Source organism: Tympanuchus pallidicinctus, unplaced genomic scaffold (genome assembly GCF_026119805.1).
Source record: "Tympanuchus pallidicinctus isolate F22 unplaced genomic scaffold, pur_lepc_1.0 scaffold1, whole genome shotgun sequence".
Classification (NCBI taxonomy): Eukaryota; Metazoa; Chordata; class Aves; order Galliformes; family Phasianidae; genus Tympanuchus; species Tympanuchus pallidicinctus.
Genome location: NW_026294618.1, coordinates 35,088,881 through 35,108,967, shown reverse-complemented (window position 1 = coordinate 35,108,967; position 20,087 = coordinate 35,088,881). Strand labels below are relative to the sequence as shown.

Sequence of the window (20,087 nt, the reverse complement as noted above, 5' to 3'; positions counted from 1 at the left end):
TGCTGCTGTGTGCCTGGAACTCCTCCTGCACTGACCTTGGTGCCTGCAGTGCTGCTTCTCTCCCATTTCTCCCCTCTCCCAGCTGCTGTTATGTAGTAGTTTTTCATTTCTGAAATCTGCTCTCCCAGAGCACACCCAGCATCAGCTCTGGCAGCTGTGGGTCCCTTTTGGAGCAGCTGGAGCTCTGCTTTGGCATGGGGCTCTGCTCACAGGGGTCATCCATGCAGCCTCTGTGATGCCAAAACTGTACAATGTAAACCCAGTACAGTAGATGCAGTTGCGAAAAATAATCTTTCCTGCTATTATACATGTGACTGTGTATCATTAGAAATTAATTTTTAATTGATCAGAATGTAATACTGTGTTCAGTATTTCTGTCCTAGAGAATTGAGTTATACCTTGTTTCTCATCTTTGCCTTTGCCATCACTTACTATATAGTCTGTCTCTTTTTCCCCATCTTTTTCTTGCAGAGAGAGTATGATGAAAACGAAGTAGATCCTTATCATGGCCAGCAGGAAAAGCAGCCTGAAGTTGAACCTTTAGACCTTCCTGATAACTTGAACCTGGAGAATGATGAGAAGAGTGATGAAGAGAAAGAGGGTGAAGGTATAGCTGAAAATTTCTGAAGGTTCCCAGCTGAAAACTAAGTGGAAATAGCGAGGGGAGAGTCAGACAACGAGCTTTGTTTTTCTATCGAGTAGAAGGGTGGTGGTGGTAGAATTCTGTATAACAAAAAGTTAGAATTTCACTTCTGCATATTAAAATTAACCAAAATACCAAATGCAGTTCAAAACATAACATTACAGCGTTTTTCTTTGCTTACCTTTAATGCACACTGTGGAAAAGTTTTTTTTCCTGTGATCTAATTGTTAAATCCTCATTCTAGAAGCTCCCTGTTTCATTCTTCAGTTACTTTTGTATTTTCACATTTTTTTTCTGATACCTGAAAGCATTTTCACTGAAAGGCAACTGACCATCAAGAATATTATATTAAACTTGGTTAATGAGAATGCATTGTTTTGTATTGTTAGCTACTGATTGCAACACTTAAAGAAACTATGTGCTGTAGAGAGCTTGAGATTCTACGTATGGAAATCTCATCATTTTCTTTTATTACCATTTTTTGATAGCCTGCTTAGGTTTGTTCTGATCGTATGGGTAATATTCCCTGTTTCTGTACTTCACTGAAAGTTTTGTATACCTTTCTCATTTTTTTTTTGAATTCAGAAGAAGAGGAGAATGCTTTTGAAATAGATGACAAACCTGCTGATTTAAATGAGGCAGAGAATACGGAAGGTCAGAATGAAGAGAATAGTAGTGAGGCAGAAGGAGGCGATCAAGATGCAGAACCTGCTGAAGAAGGCATTGCTGAAGAAAAAGAGGAAAAGGAAGATGAAGGGGAGAAAGATACTGATGATCAAGAAGAAGAAAATACTGGGAACACTGAGGAGGCAGAAGAGGAAGAATCACAACCACCTAGTGAGGAAAAAAATGAATCTGCTGAAGAGGAGAAAGAGAAGGGAATCCCTGCTGCCGACCAAGGACTTCAACCTCAGGTACAGAGTCATAAATAAAAGCTTGTGTATTTTTTTTTTCCCTATATGAGACTGACAGTGTTCTGTGTTATTTCGTGACAAAATTGGTATTGCAGTGGATGTTAGTAAAACTCTTTAGGAAGATGAGAGATCTCCTTACTACTAAACTGGTGTATTTCTCTTAGCCGCGTTCCTGTTACCACTTTGGCTTTCTGCTTCCCCATGCTTTGTAGAACGTTCAAATAAAACTGATCTCATTTCAGCAAGAGGAGGATAAAGATAATGCAGAGATGGATGAGCAGGTCCCTGAGTCTGAGGAGAGAATGGAGCATGAAACACAAGGACAGACTGGGCAAGAAAACCTGCAGAGTGACAGTGCTGTAGAACTAGCTGGAGAGGCTTCAGAAAGAGACCAGTCCAAAGAGGTAAGCTACATGGAATTGTATGAGCTAGAAACACTGGACTTGTATGTTTTTAAGCTGTAATCAGAAAACTGCTGCAATATTTTAAGAATTGTGTCCAGGACTCAATTTTCAGAACATACAAGTTAACTGGAAAAAAAAAAAAAAAAAAAAGAAGATGCCTTCCTGGCAATGAAGTGTGTGTTCACAATTTAGGCTAATTCTTGGTCTGTGGAACTGTCTCTGTGCCCTACACAAGAATAAAGTTTGCAGTTGTGAGCCCTTTTTCATTCATGCCAGAAGGCAGCACAATGTTTCAGTTTGATTTCTGATGTTTGTCTGCAACCTTCTGAGTTACAGTTGCAATTTTTTTGGTTTCTCAGGAATATGGAAGTGGAGCTGCAAGCGCCAATCAATCAGAAGGCCATGAATCCACACGCATGGCCCGAATGGCTTCTGAAAAGCAAAGCATGAAGAATACACAGGTTAATCTCATTCTTTGATCCTTTTAAATCTTCTTTTTCTTGATTTCTTGTTCTGTTTTTTTTAAGCTTTGTACTTAATTTGAATGACTTAGCCCTACCTGTTTGCTGGTTATTATAAAGTTTCTCTTGGTTAGAAGTCATGTTCTAATCTGTATTTGGCTGCACATCACATGAAGGTCATGGTAGTAATTTTTCTCTCTCAGAGTTTCAAGAGGAAACCTGGTCAGGCAGACAATGAGCGCTCAATGGGAGATGACAACGAGCGCGTCCACAAGCGACTGAGAACCATCGAATCCAGCAGCGAAGCAAAGCAGAACAGAGCTCAGTCTAAACTAAAGGTGGAGGAGGCTGATGCGTTTGAACACATCAAACAAAGTTCTGAATGCTACGATGCACAGACCTATGGTATGTGGTGGTATTTCTGTGTGAAAAGAGTTGTCATTCCAGATTCAAATCCCAAAGCTCCTATTTACTGTAGTTTTATTGCAGTACTTCACCCCTCCTCCCTCCAGTTATGTTTAATATCCTTTCTTTGCAAGACAACACTATTTCACTATGATAAATGTTATTCTCTGGTGTAATCAGGTTCAGGCTAATCATAATGTATTTGAAAATATTGAACTTCAGCGTTCTAAACCTATTTAAAATTCTTTCTTTCCATATCTTATTTTATCTGTTTTGAAGCCCATATTGCTACCATGCTTGCGAAATACAGCGTAAAGCAACAGGTTCCTTATTCTGTATCAAATTGATGATTCTTTGAAAATATTCCTCTGAACTAAATTTAATTAAATAAATTGCTTTCTATCAAAGTAATGACTCAAGTTTAGTCTTCAGATTTTCAGAGGAATAGCTGTTTGACACAACGTGGAACAGAACAGTGAAAGATATAAACAAATGTTTCAGAGAGAAGCCCAGATGATCTCTTTTGAAGATCAGTAAAGATTATATGCAGTGGCCTCAGAATGTAGGTTTTTTGTAACTATACTTTTTCATTCTTGTCTCCTTAATGATTCATGTTGCCTTTGTACAGATGTAGCTAGCAAGGAGCAGGAGAAACCTATTATGCCTCTTGAAGAAAATGAAGAGGGAGATCCTGAAGATACAGCTATGGAAACAGAAATGCAGAACGAGGATCTCCAAGCAGTGGACATAGAGGAGCTGAAGCCAGAAACAAAGTCTACTGCCACTAAAAGTTCTGGTACATTAACTTAAAAACCACTCTCAGTGCAAGCTGACATGCATGCTTAAACATGCACATAGGTATTTATTTTCATGTGTAGTGGATTCATCTGTCATCTTTAAGACTAAAACATCTGATTGTAATTGATGTTCCTGCAGCAGTATTCTTACTCTGGCCAGGTAACTGGTGTTAGCCTCTTCCTAAGTTGGTGAAGTGACAGAGCGCATTATTCTTTCCTTCAAGCTAATGATCTTTGATCTTCATGTACTTCTATGAAGAAGTGAAAAGGAAGCATTTTTTCAATATGTTAGACACAGTGGCAGTTCTCTTATTTAGTACATAAGAGTAGTCCTGTGTCATCAGCCACAGCACCACAGAGCTCAACTTTTTTTAGGTAAGATCTGACAAATCTTCAGGAGGTTGAGGAGCTGAGCTGGTCTGAGCCAAGTCAGGTGACATAGCACTGAAGTTGTTCTTGTGTCACTACTTTCTTTCATAAGTGCAAATGAAGTAAAACAAAACTGAATTGCCTATCAGTATTTAGTTTTAGGCAGAAGTCACTGTAGCCTGGAACTTTTAATGTTCTGAGTTATTTATTTTCTTTATCAAACTATGCAAAAGCTGGATAGAGAAAATTGTTTTTGCCAGCCTGGGATTCACCTGCTGTCCTCCACCCTCTTCAGGTATTCACTCTGTTAGAGAGGGTCCAGAGGAGGGTCCCAAAGTTGATTGGAGGACTGGAGCACCTCCCCTACAAAGACAGGTTGAGAGGGAGCTGGGCTTCTTCAGCCTGGTGAAAAGAAGGCTGCAGGGTGACCTCATTGCAGCCTTTCAGTACCTAAAGGGAGCCTACAAACAGGAGGGGAATCAACTCTTTACAAGGGTAGATAATAGTAGGACAAGGGAAATGGTTTTGAGTTGAGGAAGGGAAGATTTAGTTTGGATACTGGGGAAGTTCTTCATGGAGAGAGTAATGAGGTGCTGCAACAGGCTGCCCAGAGAGGTTGTGGATGCCCATCCCTGGAGGAGTTGAAGGCCAGATTGGATGGGGCCCTGCGCTGCTTGGTCTGGTATTAAATGGGGAGGTTGGTGGCCCTGCCTGTGGCAGGGGGATTGGAGATTCATGATCCTTGAGGTCCCTTCCAACCCAAGCCATTTTATGATTTTGTGATACTCTCCTCACTAGCAAGCCTAGCCATGCCATGGTATGGGCATGTATGTAATCAGTCTCTGTTTTTTTCCACAAAATCCTGTACGTACTGAAAAATGGAGTCTTGATAAACAAGTCCATATTTTTTATTCTTAGAATAATTATTTAAAAGTTGTTGAAGGGTTTAGTACAGCAGAAGCAAGAAAAAAAAATTCTTTAGTCCAGTGCTTTATAAACTGAATTCTGATTTGCAGAAAACTGTTCCGTTACAAAGTGGAGAATAAAAGATAAGAAATGATGGCCCTTATCTTGTGATCAGTTCTCAAACTGCTTTATACATCCTGTCACTTTGTCAGAAAAGATACATAGGTTGAGAAATGTGTATCACTGGTGGAATTTTCAGGCATTAAAGATTTGTTCACTAACACTTTGTTTCTTCTTATTACAAGAGAATTACAAGAGAAAATAAGGATAAGCATATGGAAATGTGTTTATGTGCTTGGAGCTGCAAGCCTTGGATTCGCCCTGTTCCTAGAATTGTCTGAAATCTTGTGCATTTCTCTTAAAAGTGCTCTTCTGAGAATAACAGAGCAGTGTGAGAGATTTTCTAGGAGTCGAGATACAATATTGGTTTCTGTATTATGTGTGATCCATGGGGATAGTGATTAATTCTGTGATTGTAGGACCAGGTGAAGAGGAGTCAGAAACCCCAGTTGTAGACTCTGACGATGCCAAGGACTCTACAAGAGAAAAGGTACCACAGGTGACTGAAGAGAAGCCAGAGAGAAGCAAGGACTCTACCATCCATACAGCCCATCAGTTTCTGATGGATGCTTCCCAGGTATGATACTCAACATGTCTCTCCTTGCAGCTACAGTAATAGAAACTGCTTCTTTTCATTGATCTGAGTTATTGAAGCTCTGTGAACACTGAAGTTTAGAATTACTTTGATTCAATTCAGTACCTTGCTGTTGTTTAATAGCAGAATGAAAAATAGCACAAAACCAACTACTGTATAGACAAATGAATGATGCCTTTAAAAGGGAAATTCCTCCCTGTCCTTACATGGGAAGACCCCATCCTCACGCCTTGAAAGAAACTTCTTGTTTTGCTGTCAAGAACTGTTTTGCTCGGATGAATCTACTGATAAAACATTCAACTGGAGCGGAAAGCTATGGGGCATGTGTGACCATAAAAAGGGTTTAGAGTGATGAGAGGGCTGTGCATCAGTGACTTTAATAATACTATTGTAGACAATAATTTAACCTCCTTTTTGTTGCAACGTGCTGCTTCCTCAAGGCTGCTAACAGACATTCTAGAACTTCTGTTAGCCTTTTATGAACTTTGCAATTCAAAACATGCTGTTATAACCTAGAAAAATCCTAGCATTTCACATAATAGCTGTGGAAACCACATTTTATCATAAAGTTATGAAATAGAGGTAGTTGGTGGTGTAGAAACAGTTGATGAAGTAAAAATTAATTCTTTTTATGTCTGTTTTTCAGAAGTATTGAATTTCCATGCTTATAAAGTAGTGTCCTGAGTACTAGTGCTGGCAGAAGTATTTTACTCTTTCTGCACACACCACAAAAAGGAGCATGTGCCAGCTATGCCAGATATTTCTCCCTTAGTGCTAAATGTGATAGCCCTTTGGGAAAAGGCTACTGAATGCAAGAGTGTTTTGCTGTTGTCAGAATAGATAGATGCTTCTCTTCAAATTGATAGGCAAATCCTGAAACAGGAGGGGGAGCTCTTGCAGCATCGGTTGAAGGGTGAATGAGAAACATGAATGGGGTAAAGTGCAAGTTCTCATCTTTCAGAGAGAAAGCTCCCTCCATGTACATTATTTCTCCCTTCCTTAAGTCTGCAGTGGGTGGCCAGAGGGACTGCTGCTGCTTCTGACAGAATGAGAAGTTATTGGTACTGTTGGATTTGCATTCGTAGGCTTATTTTTCTCAAGCCGGTAAACCTATGGATTATGCAGACCATACATGAGCTTACATGAGCTTAAAATCAGGAATAGAAGTCACTGAAAGTACAGTAAAAGTTGAAAAAATGTAATAAAGCGTGAGTGTCCTTTAAGAGAACAACTTACCATGCAGTATTTGACTTACTACACAGTACTTGATGCCAGGCCAAGAGGAAGTGTCACTTGATTCTTCATAAGTGCTTTGAATGCAGACTTTTTGAAAAAGCAACCTGTAATTAACTGAAGCAGTTTCAATTTTGGAAGATAATGCCTGTGTAATATTAAAAGGTTTGATTACACTGTCATTAGATCTGATGTCTGTCAGATAGTTCACTCACGTTATTCTGAAGTTCTGTATTGCATTATTTTCAGTGTCTATTACAGTGTGCCCAGCTCTGTTTGTATGTTGATCATGTCAGGTGTAGGAATCAGCAGGAGGTGTTTATTCTTCCTGTACGTGGAAGCTAACCAGTAATGGTGATTTAGAATGGATTTTTCATTCAAGTTTTTCACTTATTTTTGAGTTTAAAGGAATAAGAACAATACCTCTCTTGCTATTTTATAGTCTGATAAGATTTGGGGATCACCAGATGTGTGAACTTATTTTACCATCTCATAAATCTCATGACTATATTTCTAGCACATTGGTAGAGATCCAGAAGAGTTGAGAAAGGAGCTTGAAAGGCAGTTGGAAGCTTGGCAAACACAGCAGTCTGGAAGTCCAGAGGAGGTTAGTGACCTCATTTTACTGTAAATGCTTTCTTAAGTATCCTACACTGCATTATTTTATTTTACTTACTGTTGAAACATTGAGGAAACCAAGCAGGCTGGAATCCAAATACTCTGAATTGCATGGTTTAAAAGTTGACTTTTGTTACGTTTAGCATAATCTGAAAAAAAACCACCAAAACAGACAATTCTTAAAGCAGGATGTTTCAGATCTTGTTTTGAACATGCTGTATGCTATTTGTGGAAAGCTATGCTACTGGTAACAATAGAGAACCTAACAGGCTTTATCATAGAGTCATTTACATTGGAAAAAGCCTGCAAATCATCGAGTCCAATCACTGCATAACACTACCAAGTCCACTGTTGTGGTTTAACCCAGCAGGTAGCTGAGCAACACACAGTCATTCGCTCACTCCCCCTTCTTCCCAGTGGGATAAGGAAGAGTTCCAAAAGGAAAAAAACACAAAGTAAAAGTCATGGGTTGAGATAAAGCTGTTAGTAAACTGTTAAGTAGAAAAAAGGAAAGGGAAAATAATTATGACAAATATATATATATATTTGTGTGTGTGTATTATTATATATATATGAATTTATGTAATGAGAGATGCACAAGCAATTGCTCACCACTCCATGACTGATGCCCAGCTAGCCTCCTGAGCAGTGGGAGAGAGTTGGATGATCTCCCAGCCCTTTCAGAACTCCTTCTGCATGATGTCACGTGGTATGGAATATTCCTTTGGCCAGTTTGAGTCAGCTGTCCTAATTCTGTTCCCTCCCAGCCCTTCATAAGTACTAGCTGAGAAGCTGGAATGGCTTGGCTCTGTACAGCACTGTTTAGTAATAACTGTAAACACTGATGTTTTATCAACATTGCTTTTCTTCTCAAACCAAAACATAGCATCACACCGGTCACTCTAAAGAAAACAGTTCCATCTCAGTTGAGACTAGCTGAGACCAAGCCATGTCTCTAAGCACCTCGTCCCCATGGCTTGCCTCGCTGTGAAACCAACTACAAGATGGCAGCCATTGCAAGATTTTCCCATATTAACAGCAGTGCTCGAGTTTCTGGAGGGAATGATCATCACACAGTGTGGTTTTGTAGCAGCAAGCAGCATTCTAAGTTGAATGCAATTGGTCATCTCTACTTACAAGACACTCAAATAGTTTCAGCTGATATTCACCTACTAACTCCTCATTGGTATGCAAAGGCTTGTGCTTCTCCACTTTCTGGTTTTGCATAATTCACTTTTATTTCTCTCTGTGATATATGATGTTTTAGGAGAAGGAAGCAGCAGAGTTGTGGCAGAGGTATTTAGTCTTGACAGCTCCTCTGTCACAGCAGCTTTGTGAACAGCTACGACTCATACTGGAACCCACTCAGGCAGCCAAGCTGAAGTAAGTTGGATCTTTCTGAGATTTCTTTCAACTCTGGTTTTTTTTGGGAGGTGAGATTAACTTAAGTACAGCTGCAGCTCAGTGTTGTTCTCTGTGTTACAGCAATTATTCCTATTTGCAAATGTATTCATTTTACTTCTGTATTAGAACTTCAGGTGTTTTGTGTTGTTTTTTGTTTTTTTTTTTAATATAGAATACAAGCATTTGACGTACATATCCTGAGGACATTGCCTCTAGTCTTTTTTCTTCTGTGCAGTAGTGATCAAACCAACTTAAACCTGAAATGTTGTTGAGTCATAGATGTTATTAAATAGCAAAACGTATGTTTTTCACAGACTGGAAGGAGCAGAAAGGCTTCTCTTCTGTTCTAGGCATCTCGGGTTAAGAATTTAAAAGCACTGAACATCAGTCTTGCATTAGAAGTGTGCATTTTTTTTTATCTATACCTAAATATGGATATTTAGAAATATTTATTCACTTATCAAAAAATTAATGTAAAATATTGTGTTTCGTTGCATAGGCCAGGATCTCTGGAACGAGATATTTGCTTTAAAGTCCCATAACTATGCCTTTTCTTTTCTTCTTGGCTTTCAGAGGAGACTACAGAACAGGGAAAAGACTGAACATGCGCAAAGTGATCCCATATATTGCCAGTCAGTTCCGAAAAGATAAGATCTGGTTGCGAAGAACCAAGCCTAGTAAACGGCAGTACCAGATTTGCTTGGCTATTGATGATTCCTCTAGTATGATAGACAATCACTCCAAACAGGTGAAAATAAAACCTTGGAAGGATTACAAGGGAACTGCCCCTGCCTGATGTGCTGTATGACACAGAAGTGGCTGTTGGAAAGCCCAAGAAGTGGTGTTTCTAGGGCACTTCTTTTTCTGGTCCATGGGCTTGAGCCCTTGTGATTTCATGCCTCAGAGATTGGTTGCTAAAAGGCCAGTGAATGTTAACTGAAAGAAATTTATTAGACGAAAGGTCCTTTCTGTTCCTGACAGAATACTGAAGTTTGTCTAGCTGTGCAGGATTACATATTAGTTCATGACAGATCTCTTGTAGATCTTTATGAAACATGCATGTTTCCTTCAAAACAGTTACATCAGTGTTTATTTCACTAGCCCACCTGAGGTGGTATTGCTATCTAAATCAACCAGCATAAATCCTCAGATAGAATTGGTGCACTTTTATGGCAGTGGCTCTCTCAAGTCTGTAACAGGAAAAATAATAGACAGTCTGTTCATTTGTTTTACTAGATGATGACAAACAATTTTTTTCAGTACCTGAAGGAGAGCTACAGGAAAGAACACAGGGGACAGGCTCTTTAGCAGGGTCTGTGGTGACAGAACAAGGGGAGGTGGTTTCAGAGTAGAAGAGAGAAGATTTAGATTGGATATAAGGAAGCTTTTTACAATAAGAGTGATGAGGCACTGGGACAGGTTGCCTGGAGATGTGGTGAGTGCTCCATCCTTGGAGACATTCAAGGTGCGCCTGGATCAGGCTCTGGGCAAGCTGATCCACCTGTGGTGTCCCTGTTCATGGCAGGGGAGCTGGCCTAGGTGGCCTTCAGAGGTCCCTTCCAACTCTTAAGAGTTCTATGATTCTATGAATTTCAGTAACATTCTCCGTATTGAACACTAAAGGAAAAAGCTGGAATAGCCCATTTTTTAACTTCTTGTTTGTTTGTTTGTTTGTTTGTTTAATAGCTTGCATATGAATCCCTGGCAGTCATTGGGAATGCACTGACTCTTCTAGAAGTGGGACAAATTGCTGTGTGTAGGTGAGTTTATTTTACAAGTTGATTCTTTCAGATTTCAGAGGGGAATGCAAGTACTGATTTATTGTTTGTTTGTTTATTTACTTATTTCCCAAAGCTTTGGAGAAACTGTTCAGCTGCTGCATCCCTTCCATGAACAGTTCAGTGACCAGTCAGGGACACGGATACTGCGCCTTTGCAAATTTCAGCAGAAGAAAACAAAAATAGCTCAGGTACACAAAAATGCCTCCAGGGCACCAGGTTTGCACGTTTGCACTGTTTGCACGTTTTGCCCCAACAGAAGCATCAGCTGTTTGGTGCTTTCATGATCACTTTGTAATTTTTTTGGGTTGTTTATATTTGTGTGTGTGATGACTCGTCAGGTAACAAAATGACCACAGTAAGGATTTTTTTTTTCCCACTTTCTGTTCTGATTTACATCACTTTAAAGCATTCATCTTTCTCCGTTTGTGTTTGGTCTCAACCTTTTAAGGTATAAAGTATTAATCTTGCTCTTATCAGTGGCCCAGTGACAGACCCCATCAAAGCCTATGGGAGTTAAAGAGGTTTTCATGACATGGATTCCACTGTAGGAATAGGAAGGAGCTTTGCTTGTCAGACTGGCTTGTTTCCTGAAAAGAGCTTTGTATACTGATAGTTTCTGGACATCAGCAAAGTATTCTGCTTTTAGCAAGGTATTTGCATTCTTACCATTCCAAACTAGAATAAGATGTTCTATATATGGAAAATGGGAGACCAAAATACCTCAAATATAGTTTTACAAATGGCAAAATTTGGCTGTATTTGACAGTTGATGTCTTTTTAATGAAGCATATGTAATTTAGATACTTTTGTTGCAAGTCAAAGCCAAAGAAACAGTATATTTTTTAATGGCATAATTAATCACTTGAACAATTTACTCAAGTTTTGATGGCCTTATTAGAACTGGCAATTTTTAAATCCAGGTAACTGTGTTATGTGACATGTTTTCTAAAGATTCCCTAGTTCAAAAGTATACATCAAGTTTGAACTTGAGTTAACACAAGTAAATGCCAAGAAATGAGTCTGTGTAGGTGGCCAAGCTAAGCTATTTTGGCATTTAAAATACAGAAATGTATTATTTTAAAAAGCTACAATATGCTTATTATTTTATGATAATTTTCTCATTTGTTTGCAGTTTCTAGAATCATCATCAAGTATGTTTGCTGCAGCACAGCAGCTGTCTCAAAACATGAATCCAGGTGAGCCTTTTTTGTGACTGTTCTCGTTGCTGTGTCAGCAGAATGTTCACTACAGTCCTGAAGTAATGCTTTGCCAGAAAGGCTTGCAAGGGACACAGGCATGTTTGTTCAGATTCATCCAAAAGTAATCCCTTTTGTGCACTCCAGCATTCCTCTGTGATGTAGAACAACAGGGAAACAGCCTTCAAAACCAGTCTTTGTCCAGAATGAAATGCTAAGTGTAGACACGCCTGTAGATACCTGATTTTGAAGTAGTTTTGAACTCCTTCCATTTAATTGCAGCAGCCAATTGTCAAGAAAGAGAATGCTGTGGCTGTTTGTTGGGTATTTTCTATGTCTTTCATCTTTGTTTATGGTACTTAGGGATTGGTTCTCAGTGGTTTTTATGCAGAGGGGAGAAAACTCCTTTCTTGACCTACTCATAAGCAGCTTAATGTTATGTCACAGATTTCTATTCGATTAAGATTTAAATTCCATAGGAAAATTGAGGGGTTTTCCATTATACTCATGGAACTAGCAACAAAGTAGTCTGTTTGCTGTTTAAATGGTTTACTTTTAACTGGCTAGAATTTAAAATATTCTTTGTGCTCAGAAACTGCACAGCTGCTTTTGATTGTCTCTGATGGAAGAGGCCTTTTCTTGGAAGGCAAGGAACGAGTGACAGCAGCAGTCCAAGCAGCTCAGAATGCCAACATCTTTGTGATTTTCGTAGTGTTGGACAATCCCAATTCCCGGGTAAGCGTGTGAACAAGGGAGAAGTATTCAAGTGATGTGAGTGAGAAGGGAAACAAATTGTTTTCTTGCCTTTGTAGTGCTTTACAACTGTGTTATCTTTTGCAGAAGTCAAACATATTTAGGCCAATTTCAGTTTTTCATTTCTCAAGTCATCTAGGATTTCTCCTAATTGTGACATTCATCCTGTTTTATATTAAAGAAAAAAAAAAATCAGCTTCCATATCACAAATTCTAAATAGAAACTGCCATCTTAATGGTTGTAGATTTTCTTTACCAGAGAAGTAACTGGCAGGCTGATAGATTCAGAATTTCAGAGATGGTTTGTTCTACCTCAGTTTTGGTTCACATGATCACTTCTGGCAGCAGTCTCTGCTTGGTATGAGAGCTGGAGCCAGAATGAAATTAAACATCAGACAGACGAGATGTGAGAGCTGTGCCTGAATTGAGAAAGCTGAACTCCATATTTAATATGCAGTAGGAAATAAGTGGTTTAGATTTCCTTGGCTGGGAAGCTGAAATATCTGCAAGCTTTTCAGGGAGGCTCTGTCATGTAAGCAAACTTGAACTTTATTTTGAATTATGTGGTGAAGATTCTAATTTTGTAGTGAAAGTTCTCTACTTACACTTTCTAATTTTTCCCATAGGAAACTCATTTGCTCTATTTACTGTTGGGGAGAAAAAAAAAAAAGCAAAACCTTTCTTATAAGCAATTATGATGCTCTGATTAATCCTAGTTATGATGGCAAGCTAGAATTTTGAGTAGTGAAATGCATTTTTCACAAGAGTTATTATTAATTTCCTGAACTGCTACACTGATCATCTAAGAAGCTCCTTTATAAGAAGCACAGTTGGAATTTAACCTGATAAAAACACAGAACTGCTTTATGTTAAGCTTTTGATTTCATTTATCGTTTAACACAGCTTTTAAGATTAAAACTTTTTATTAATGTTTAATTTAAGAGAGGTGAAATTACCTCATTTTTCAAACATTTATAAACAATGCATGTAGTTCAGCAGTCCCGTCAATTCTTTTTTTTACAGGATTCCATCCTGGACATTAAAGTACCTATATTCAGAGGACCTGGAGAATTGCCCGAAATCAGATCTTACATGGAGGAATTTCCATTCCCATTCTACATGATCCTGAGAGATGTAAATGCTCTTCCAGAAACTCTCAGTGATGCCCTCAGGCAGTGGTTTGAACTGGTGACTGCCTCGGACACCTTGTAGACAAAGCAAGTACCTTACTGCTGCTAACCTGCTGAAATACATGGAACAGCATTTCATTGGAGGGTTCCTAGGAATCTCTTCGGACAGGATTAAGGCACATGAGCTGCCCTCTGGCAGTCAGCCTGAAAACAGAACGGTCCATATGTATTCTCTCACATTTGTCAGAGATTACTCAGTGGTGAGACTGTTCTTCTTTCATTGGGTATTCCCTAAATAATGTAAAACTTCCTTTGATTTCTTTTGTAATAATTTAATACTTAAGAGAAAAACTGTATTGCAATGTTCACAGGGGTAAAATAATTCCTACCAGTATCTGTTGCAATAAATACCAGTCTTGCTTCTTGGAAGGCATTTCTGTATGCGAAGTACTCGCGCTGTCTCACAAAAAGGGCTCTTCAGCTTCACCCAGGCAGCTCTCTGGGAGGCAGGCAGGAGGAATGGGGAAAGCCGGTGGTTTTAAACAACCAAAAAAAAAAAAAAAGTACTTGAATACTTGAAAACGTTCTGCAGTTAAAACAAATCCTGTGTAGCTGTAGCCGATTTTTGTCTCGATAACAGCAACAGGGAGCTCTGTGGATCAAGCCATACGGTAATCCCTGCGCTACCAGGTGACACTGTGAAGTCTGCCTGTGTCCGAGGCAGACATTGAGGGCGTTTTCATTGATCAGATGTCTTTAAGCACGGACATGGTTTTTGTTGCAGAAGCTATGCATCTTATCTAGTCTGTACTAATAAAAAGGTACCGCTTTGTAGTCATGAGGTCTGTCCTGTCCTTTCTGTTGAACAAAGCCTGAATAAATTACCGAAATTTGCCACAGAGCATTCCCTTGCAGTGCACAAACCTTGAGTTTCCGTGTGAAGATGCAACTCTGTTTTATGCGACTCCAGCACCCGCCGCCTTCACTTCCGGGGCGCCTCCGGGGACGCGGCGGCGCAGCAAATGGCGGCCGCTGCGCCCCGCCCGCCGGGCCGGAAAAGGCGGAGCCGTGCGCCATGGCCGCCGGCCGCCTGCCGCCCAGCGCCCTCACCCTGCGGCAGGTACGAGCGTGCGGCTCGGGTCTCCCCTCGCCCGCCTGGAGGCGGCACGGGGGCGCAGAGCTTCGCCGCGAGTAGGGCGGGGGGTTCGGCTGCTGAGGCCGCGCTGTGCTCGCGGGCAGCTCTCGGGGTCGGAGAAGCGGAGTGGGAGCGCTACGCTTCCGCAGCGGCCGCTGGTGGCCTGGTGGGTGTTGCGGTCCAGCGTTTAAATGTACGTGCGTGTCCCCGCCGCGGGGAGGTGGCTCGGCCGCTTCATGTGCAGTTTGGTTTTTTTTCCCCGTGTATAGGGCTAAGGGAAGGCTGTTTTTCTGTGTGTGGATGTTGGTTTTGCAGTGGGAAACCGATGGGGAAGGCAGAGCCCTGTGCTGGAAGCAGATGGCAGCAGCGAGGTGTGGGAAAGGAGCTGGGGTTGTTGGTCAGTGCGTGGCTGAACACGAGGCTGCTGTGTGTCCAGGTGGCCAAGAAGACCCACAGCAGCCTGGCTTGTACCAAGAAATGGTGCAGCCAGCACGAGCAGGGAAGTGATCGTCCCTCTGTACTCAGCTCTGGTGAGACCGCAGCTCCAGTACTGTGTTCAGTGCTGGGACCCGCACTGCAAGACAGACATCAAGACTGTGGAGTGCGTCCAGAGAAGGGCAGTAAAGCTGTGAGGGCTCTGGAACACAACGACTTACGGGGAGCAGCTGAGGGAACTGGGGTTGTTCAGACTGGAGAAGAGGAGGCTCAGGGTGCCCTCATTGCTCTCTATGATGACCTGAAAGGAGGTTGTGGTGAGGTGGGAATTGGCCTCTTCTCTCAGGTAACAGCAGTAGAATGAGAGGTGACAGCCTTAAGTTGTGCCAGGAGAGGTTTAGGTTGGATATTAGGAAAAATTTCTTCTCCGAAAGAGTGGTGAGGCAGTGGGACAGGCTGCCCAGGGAGGTGGTGTGGTCACCATCCCTAGAGGTGTTCAAGAACCGTGTGGATGTGGCACTGAGGGACGTGGTTAGTGAGCATGGTGGGGGTGGGCTGATGGTTTGACTAGGTGATCCTAGAGGTCTTTTGCAACTGTGGTGATCCCCTGATTCCATGAACACTGGAGGTGGCTGCTGGCACCAGGAACGCCTTGGGCAGCAGGCACTGAGGTGGTGGTGGCCTCCCTGCCTGGGATGGCTGCAAATGCCATAATGAGTTTGGCTTGTTTGTCTGTTTGTATGAAATTTAAGTTTCTTTGGTGCAAGCCAAAGTAAAGTTAGATCCTTTAAAAGGGAGACAGGGAGCTTTGCACTGATCTCAGAGCAGTGCAGGGCTGTTGGCACAGGGCTGCAGGCTGACCTCTGTTCTGCAGTTCCTGAGGCGGCAGCAGGTGCTGCAGCTGTACAGGAGGATCCTGCGGGCCATAAGGGACGTCCCTGCTGAGGCAGACCGCCGCCATCTGCAGGAGTGGGCGCGGGAGGAGTTCCGGAGGAATAAAGATGCCACAGAAGAGGTGAGGAGTGGGAGCTGGCAGTCCCCTGCCATGAGCTGTGCTCCAGGCTGTGCTGCGGTTTTGTTTGCAAGCATCACAGCCAGGCTTGCAGGAACCTGTAAGCATCCTTTTGTTCCTTGGTGCTGATGTTCTTTTTCTCTGACTTCAATTGTAAGCAAAACCAAACACAACTGGACAGCTGGGTACATGAGCAGAAATTATGGAAACCTTCACATTTCTTGTGTGCTTTTTGTCCTCTGCTTTCTGCTTAGTTCCTTTTTCTGAGCAACGCTTAAGGAGTTGGTGGCTGAGTTCTGCAAAGCCTAACAGTACTAAGGGAAATGTAATGTTGGTGGAAATACTGCTCGTTCTGATTAATTATTCATTGTTGTTTTTTTACCCATGTCAGTGACTGTAGTGTTAGTTAACATGCCGTAAAGTGCTGCATAAAAGTCCTTGCAGTCTTGTAAAACCAGTGTATGTTCCTTCAGTTCAGGAGACTCAATTTTTGTTTTCCAGGATGCAATCCGGATGATGATTACTCAGGGCCACATGCAGCTGCGGGAACTTCAGAGAGCACTGAAGTTGGCCAAGTCCTGAGTGCGGTTGTGCTGACAGCTGGATTTTCATCTGCTGCAAATAAGCACAGTATTATTTTTGTCCAGAATGTGGTTATAATAGCAGCCTTTGGTGATGTCTTGATAATACCTGAAGGTAGATCTACCACAGTGGGTTTGGATTGTTGGTTTTTTTTTATTTTCCCCTTCTTGGCTCGGTTACTCTTCAATGTGGAAGTCGCTCAGAGGCAGAAGGCCTAAAAGAACTGAATGGATGATGGAGCACGTCCTTTAGGAAAAGCAGAAAGCCCCCAAAATTACAACAGCAGTATTTCTCTAGAGAGATGAAAGATAAATAGAAGCCTGCTTATTTTGTCTCTCTCCTGCTGTGGTACCTCTGTGTGGTAACATCTGTGGTGGTAGCAGCCTTTTCTCTACAGTGCTAGGGATTTCTTTCTTATGAATTAAGAGAGCAGAAGTATATGGGATAAATAAATGAAAACCAAAGATGGTAAAACAATGTTTCATCATATGTCTTTTTTTTTCTAATTCTTCCTTTCTGTGAAAGTTAATGTGGAATGCTTTCCTATGGAGTTTATTTGACAAAAGATGTGGCTCTGGCAACCAGTGAGAGTGTTGGGGATTGTATAGTCAGAAGCCTTTCAGCTTCTAAATCAGTCAGTGAAAGATATGTATTTATAAATATTTTGCTAAAAATTTGTATTTTGTTAACACTTTCTGGTAGAGAGGCAGGGCTGCCACCCACCCACTGGATCAGGCTGCCTAGGGTTCCATCCAACTTGGCCTTCAACTCTTGCAGGGATGGGGCATCTACAGCTCCTCTGGGCAGCCTGTACTGTCCATCACCCTCTGGAGATGCCTCCACAGATTGGGCATCCACATTCTCAGTGCAAGCGTTATAGTTTTGGTTCTCTACAGTTGATATTTAGTGGGAGAAAAAAAAACAAAAAACAAGTGAAAATGAGCATTTTCCTTGTGGCATCCATAACTCCATGAACTGTGCACTCCTGCAGTCCTTGTCGTTAACACGATAGCTTTACTGAGACAAGAGACATAGGGAGCCCATTTTACTGCTGCTCTTCCAGACAGCTCTTTTGTGCTGTTCTGCTCTCTGAAGTAACTCACAGAGCCGTTGTTCCCAGGTATAAACAGAAGTTCCATTCAGAAAAACAAGTCATTTTTTCTAGTTTGGTCTCTAAAAAGATGTTTTTTTTTCAAATAGTACTATTTGAAAATCTGTGCTGGAAGAGCCAGTAGTGACCAGCAGCCTTTGACAGCACATTCTTTTAATGTTGTGCTTCAGCAAATAAACCAGAAAAGAGTAAATGACATAATCTGTATTGCTTGTTCTGTTACAGAAAAAGTCACAAGGACATCCCACAATCTCACAGGTCAGCCTTAAGAAGTATGATTTCAAATTATTAAAGCAGTAGAAGTCAGGATTCCAAAATCATGCTTTGACTGCACAAGGTTGCAGTTCTGTCATAATGACAATCCTGAGTGTCGTTTTCTTGTCCCAGCTGTTGGTAAAGTGACTGATGGTGTTGTCTGGGTCCCTAAAGTTGCTTAAAGAAAACTGGGTATCTCAGAATTTCAGAGGCTGTAGTGCTGGTTGAGCTTGGAGCCTGGTGAAGTGGTGACATCTGTGATAATGCAACTCCAACACATATAAGGATCCTTCTAGTTCCTTCTTTAGCAGGTTACTGTTGTCTGTACTGTAGCTGGCAGGTCTGGCTCCCAGGTTTTATAGGCACAGACACAAAGGCTTAGAATTGGAAATCCAGTTCTCTGCTTCCTCCTCTGATTCAGGTGAGGAGACTTTGCTTTCTCTGGATAGGAAACACTGCCACACAGGAATTCTGAGCAACATTTATTTTAATTACTTGGCAAAACAGTCACTTTATCAAGGTGATATAAAACTTAAATAGCATGCTTCTGTGTTTCTACAGTAGCTTAAACAAAATTGTAAACATATGAAAGTGTCTATATGACTATGGAAGTCAGAGCAATCAAACTAGTGTTTCCATAATACACGTACACTTTTCTTGATAGTGCATTAAGAGGAATTTGTTTAAAATATTGTTATACAATTTTTCTTTGTTTTATACATTTGCTAGGACGACAAAAAGCTTAATTACTGATTTGTTAATGGTATCATCAATACTGAATTTTGTATTTTTGTTTTTAGGGCTCCACGGTATAGAAAAAAAAGCCTTATTTTCTGCTTGGCATAATGGTACCATCTTGTTTCAGAATTGGTTTTGTACAGTTGTCCCACTGTGACATACTCAGTAAACTCATATCAAGAGAATCTGATGGAACCTTCCCAGAGACATGAGGAGGAAACCTCATAGGGATGCAGATACGAGTTTATGGTGTCTCTAGTTTATGCAACACATAGCACACCAGGACTCAGATACAGATGATGAATTTAGTCAACCCAATTGAAAACAACACTCTGTGAATTACAAGTTGAAGGCCATCAGCTTGGCCAAAAGCAGTCATTGCAAATTTGTTCATTTCTTTTTGTTGTTGTTGCAAAATATCCATAAACGATTAAAAACATTGTTGAGTTCTATTTTGTGGAACTGTGAAATCTATGATCTGCAGATCCACCAGGGCCCAGCTTTAAAGATACACGGGGAAAAACAGAGCAGAATCATTCAGAGGAACAAGGGCAGAAAGTCTTGACAGAGCCCATGGGAGAAAATTGTGACCCTTCAGAAAAGAAACATGCATACAGGGAGCCAAGCTTTCACCTCTTTGATAAAGGACTTCTTTCAGACTTCTTCAGTGTGAGTATAGAAGTCAGACATTTGCTGCTTGAAGGAAAAGAGATTTCTGTAACAATTATGCATAACAAGTACAGCATAGTTACAGTGCAGTATCTGTCATCCATGCCCTAAACAAAACTCCTCCAGCAGTGTAACCAGCCACAGGAAGCTCTGCCAGTATGATACCAGTAGAACAGCCTCATTTAGCATTTGTTTTAATAATGTAAACCAAAAGAAAAGCAACATGGCCACAGAAGCCTACTGAACAGGACAACTCACCTCGATGTCTCACACAATGGGAGCCTGGCCTCTGCCAGCAGGAAACCTGCATCATTCCCCTGCGTTACGCTTGTACTGCGAGGTGGTTCTGCAGTATCTCTCCAAAGGCCCTGGGAAGTATCTGAAGTAATATCAACAGCCCTTCATCACTGAGGAATCACTT

The 20,087-nt window shown here is 41.2% G+C and overlaps 2 protein-coding genes across 2 annotated transcripts in view; both read left to right on the top strand.

The window, feature by feature from the left end:
• MDN1 (midasin AAA ATPase 1) overlaps positions 1 to 14,567 on the top strand; it is a 93,682-nt gene extending 79,115 nt beyond the window's left edge. Inside the window, exons 88-102 of the mRNA XM_052690548.1 lie at positions 472 to 607; positions 1,229 to 1,557; positions 1,800 to 1,961; positions 2,321 to 2,422; positions 2,626 to 2,827; positions 3,456 to 3,623; positions 5,439 to 5,596; positions 7,365 to 7,454; positions 8,733 to 8,848; positions 9,443 to 9,617; positions 10,556 to 10,629; positions 10,724 to 10,838; positions 11,783 to 11,846; positions 12,439 to 12,581; positions 13,623 to 14,567. Of these exons, the coding sequence (XP_052546508.1) occupies positions 472 to 607; positions 1,229 to 1,557; positions 1,800 to 1,961; positions 2,321 to 2,422; positions 2,626 to 2,827; positions 3,456 to 3,623; positions 5,439 to 5,596; positions 7,365 to 7,454; positions 8,733 to 8,848; positions 9,443 to 9,617; positions 10,556 to 10,629; positions 10,724 to 10,838; positions 11,783 to 11,846; positions 12,439 to 12,581; positions 13,623 to 13,811 (2,223 nt within the window). The 3' untranslated portion in view covers positions 13,812 to 14,567. The remainder of the gene's footprint in view (positions 1 to 471; positions 608 to 1,228; positions 1,558 to 1,799; positions 1,962 to 2,320; positions 2,423 to 2,625; positions 2,828 to 3,455; positions 3,624 to 5,438; positions 5,597 to 7,364; positions 7,455 to 8,732; positions 8,849 to 9,442; positions 9,618 to 10,555; positions 10,630 to 10,723; positions 10,839 to 11,782; positions 11,847 to 12,438; positions 12,582 to 13,622) is intronic.
• A 169-nt stretch (positions 14,568 to 14,736) lies between these two features.
• LYRM2 (LYR motif containing 2) lies at positions 14,737 to 17,377 on the top strand. The gene is made up of 3 exons (XM_052690534.1): positions 14,737 to 14,849; positions 16,174 to 16,314; positions 16,813 to 17,377. Exons 1-3 carry the CDS (start codon positions 14,805 to 14,807, stop codon positions 16,891 to 16,893), a joined length of 267 nt encoding a protein of 88 aa, XP_052546494.1. The 5' UTR covers positions 14,737 to 14,804; the 3' UTR covers positions 16,894 to 17,377.
• The last annotated feature ends 2,710 nt before the right edge of the window (positions 17,378 to 20,087 follow it).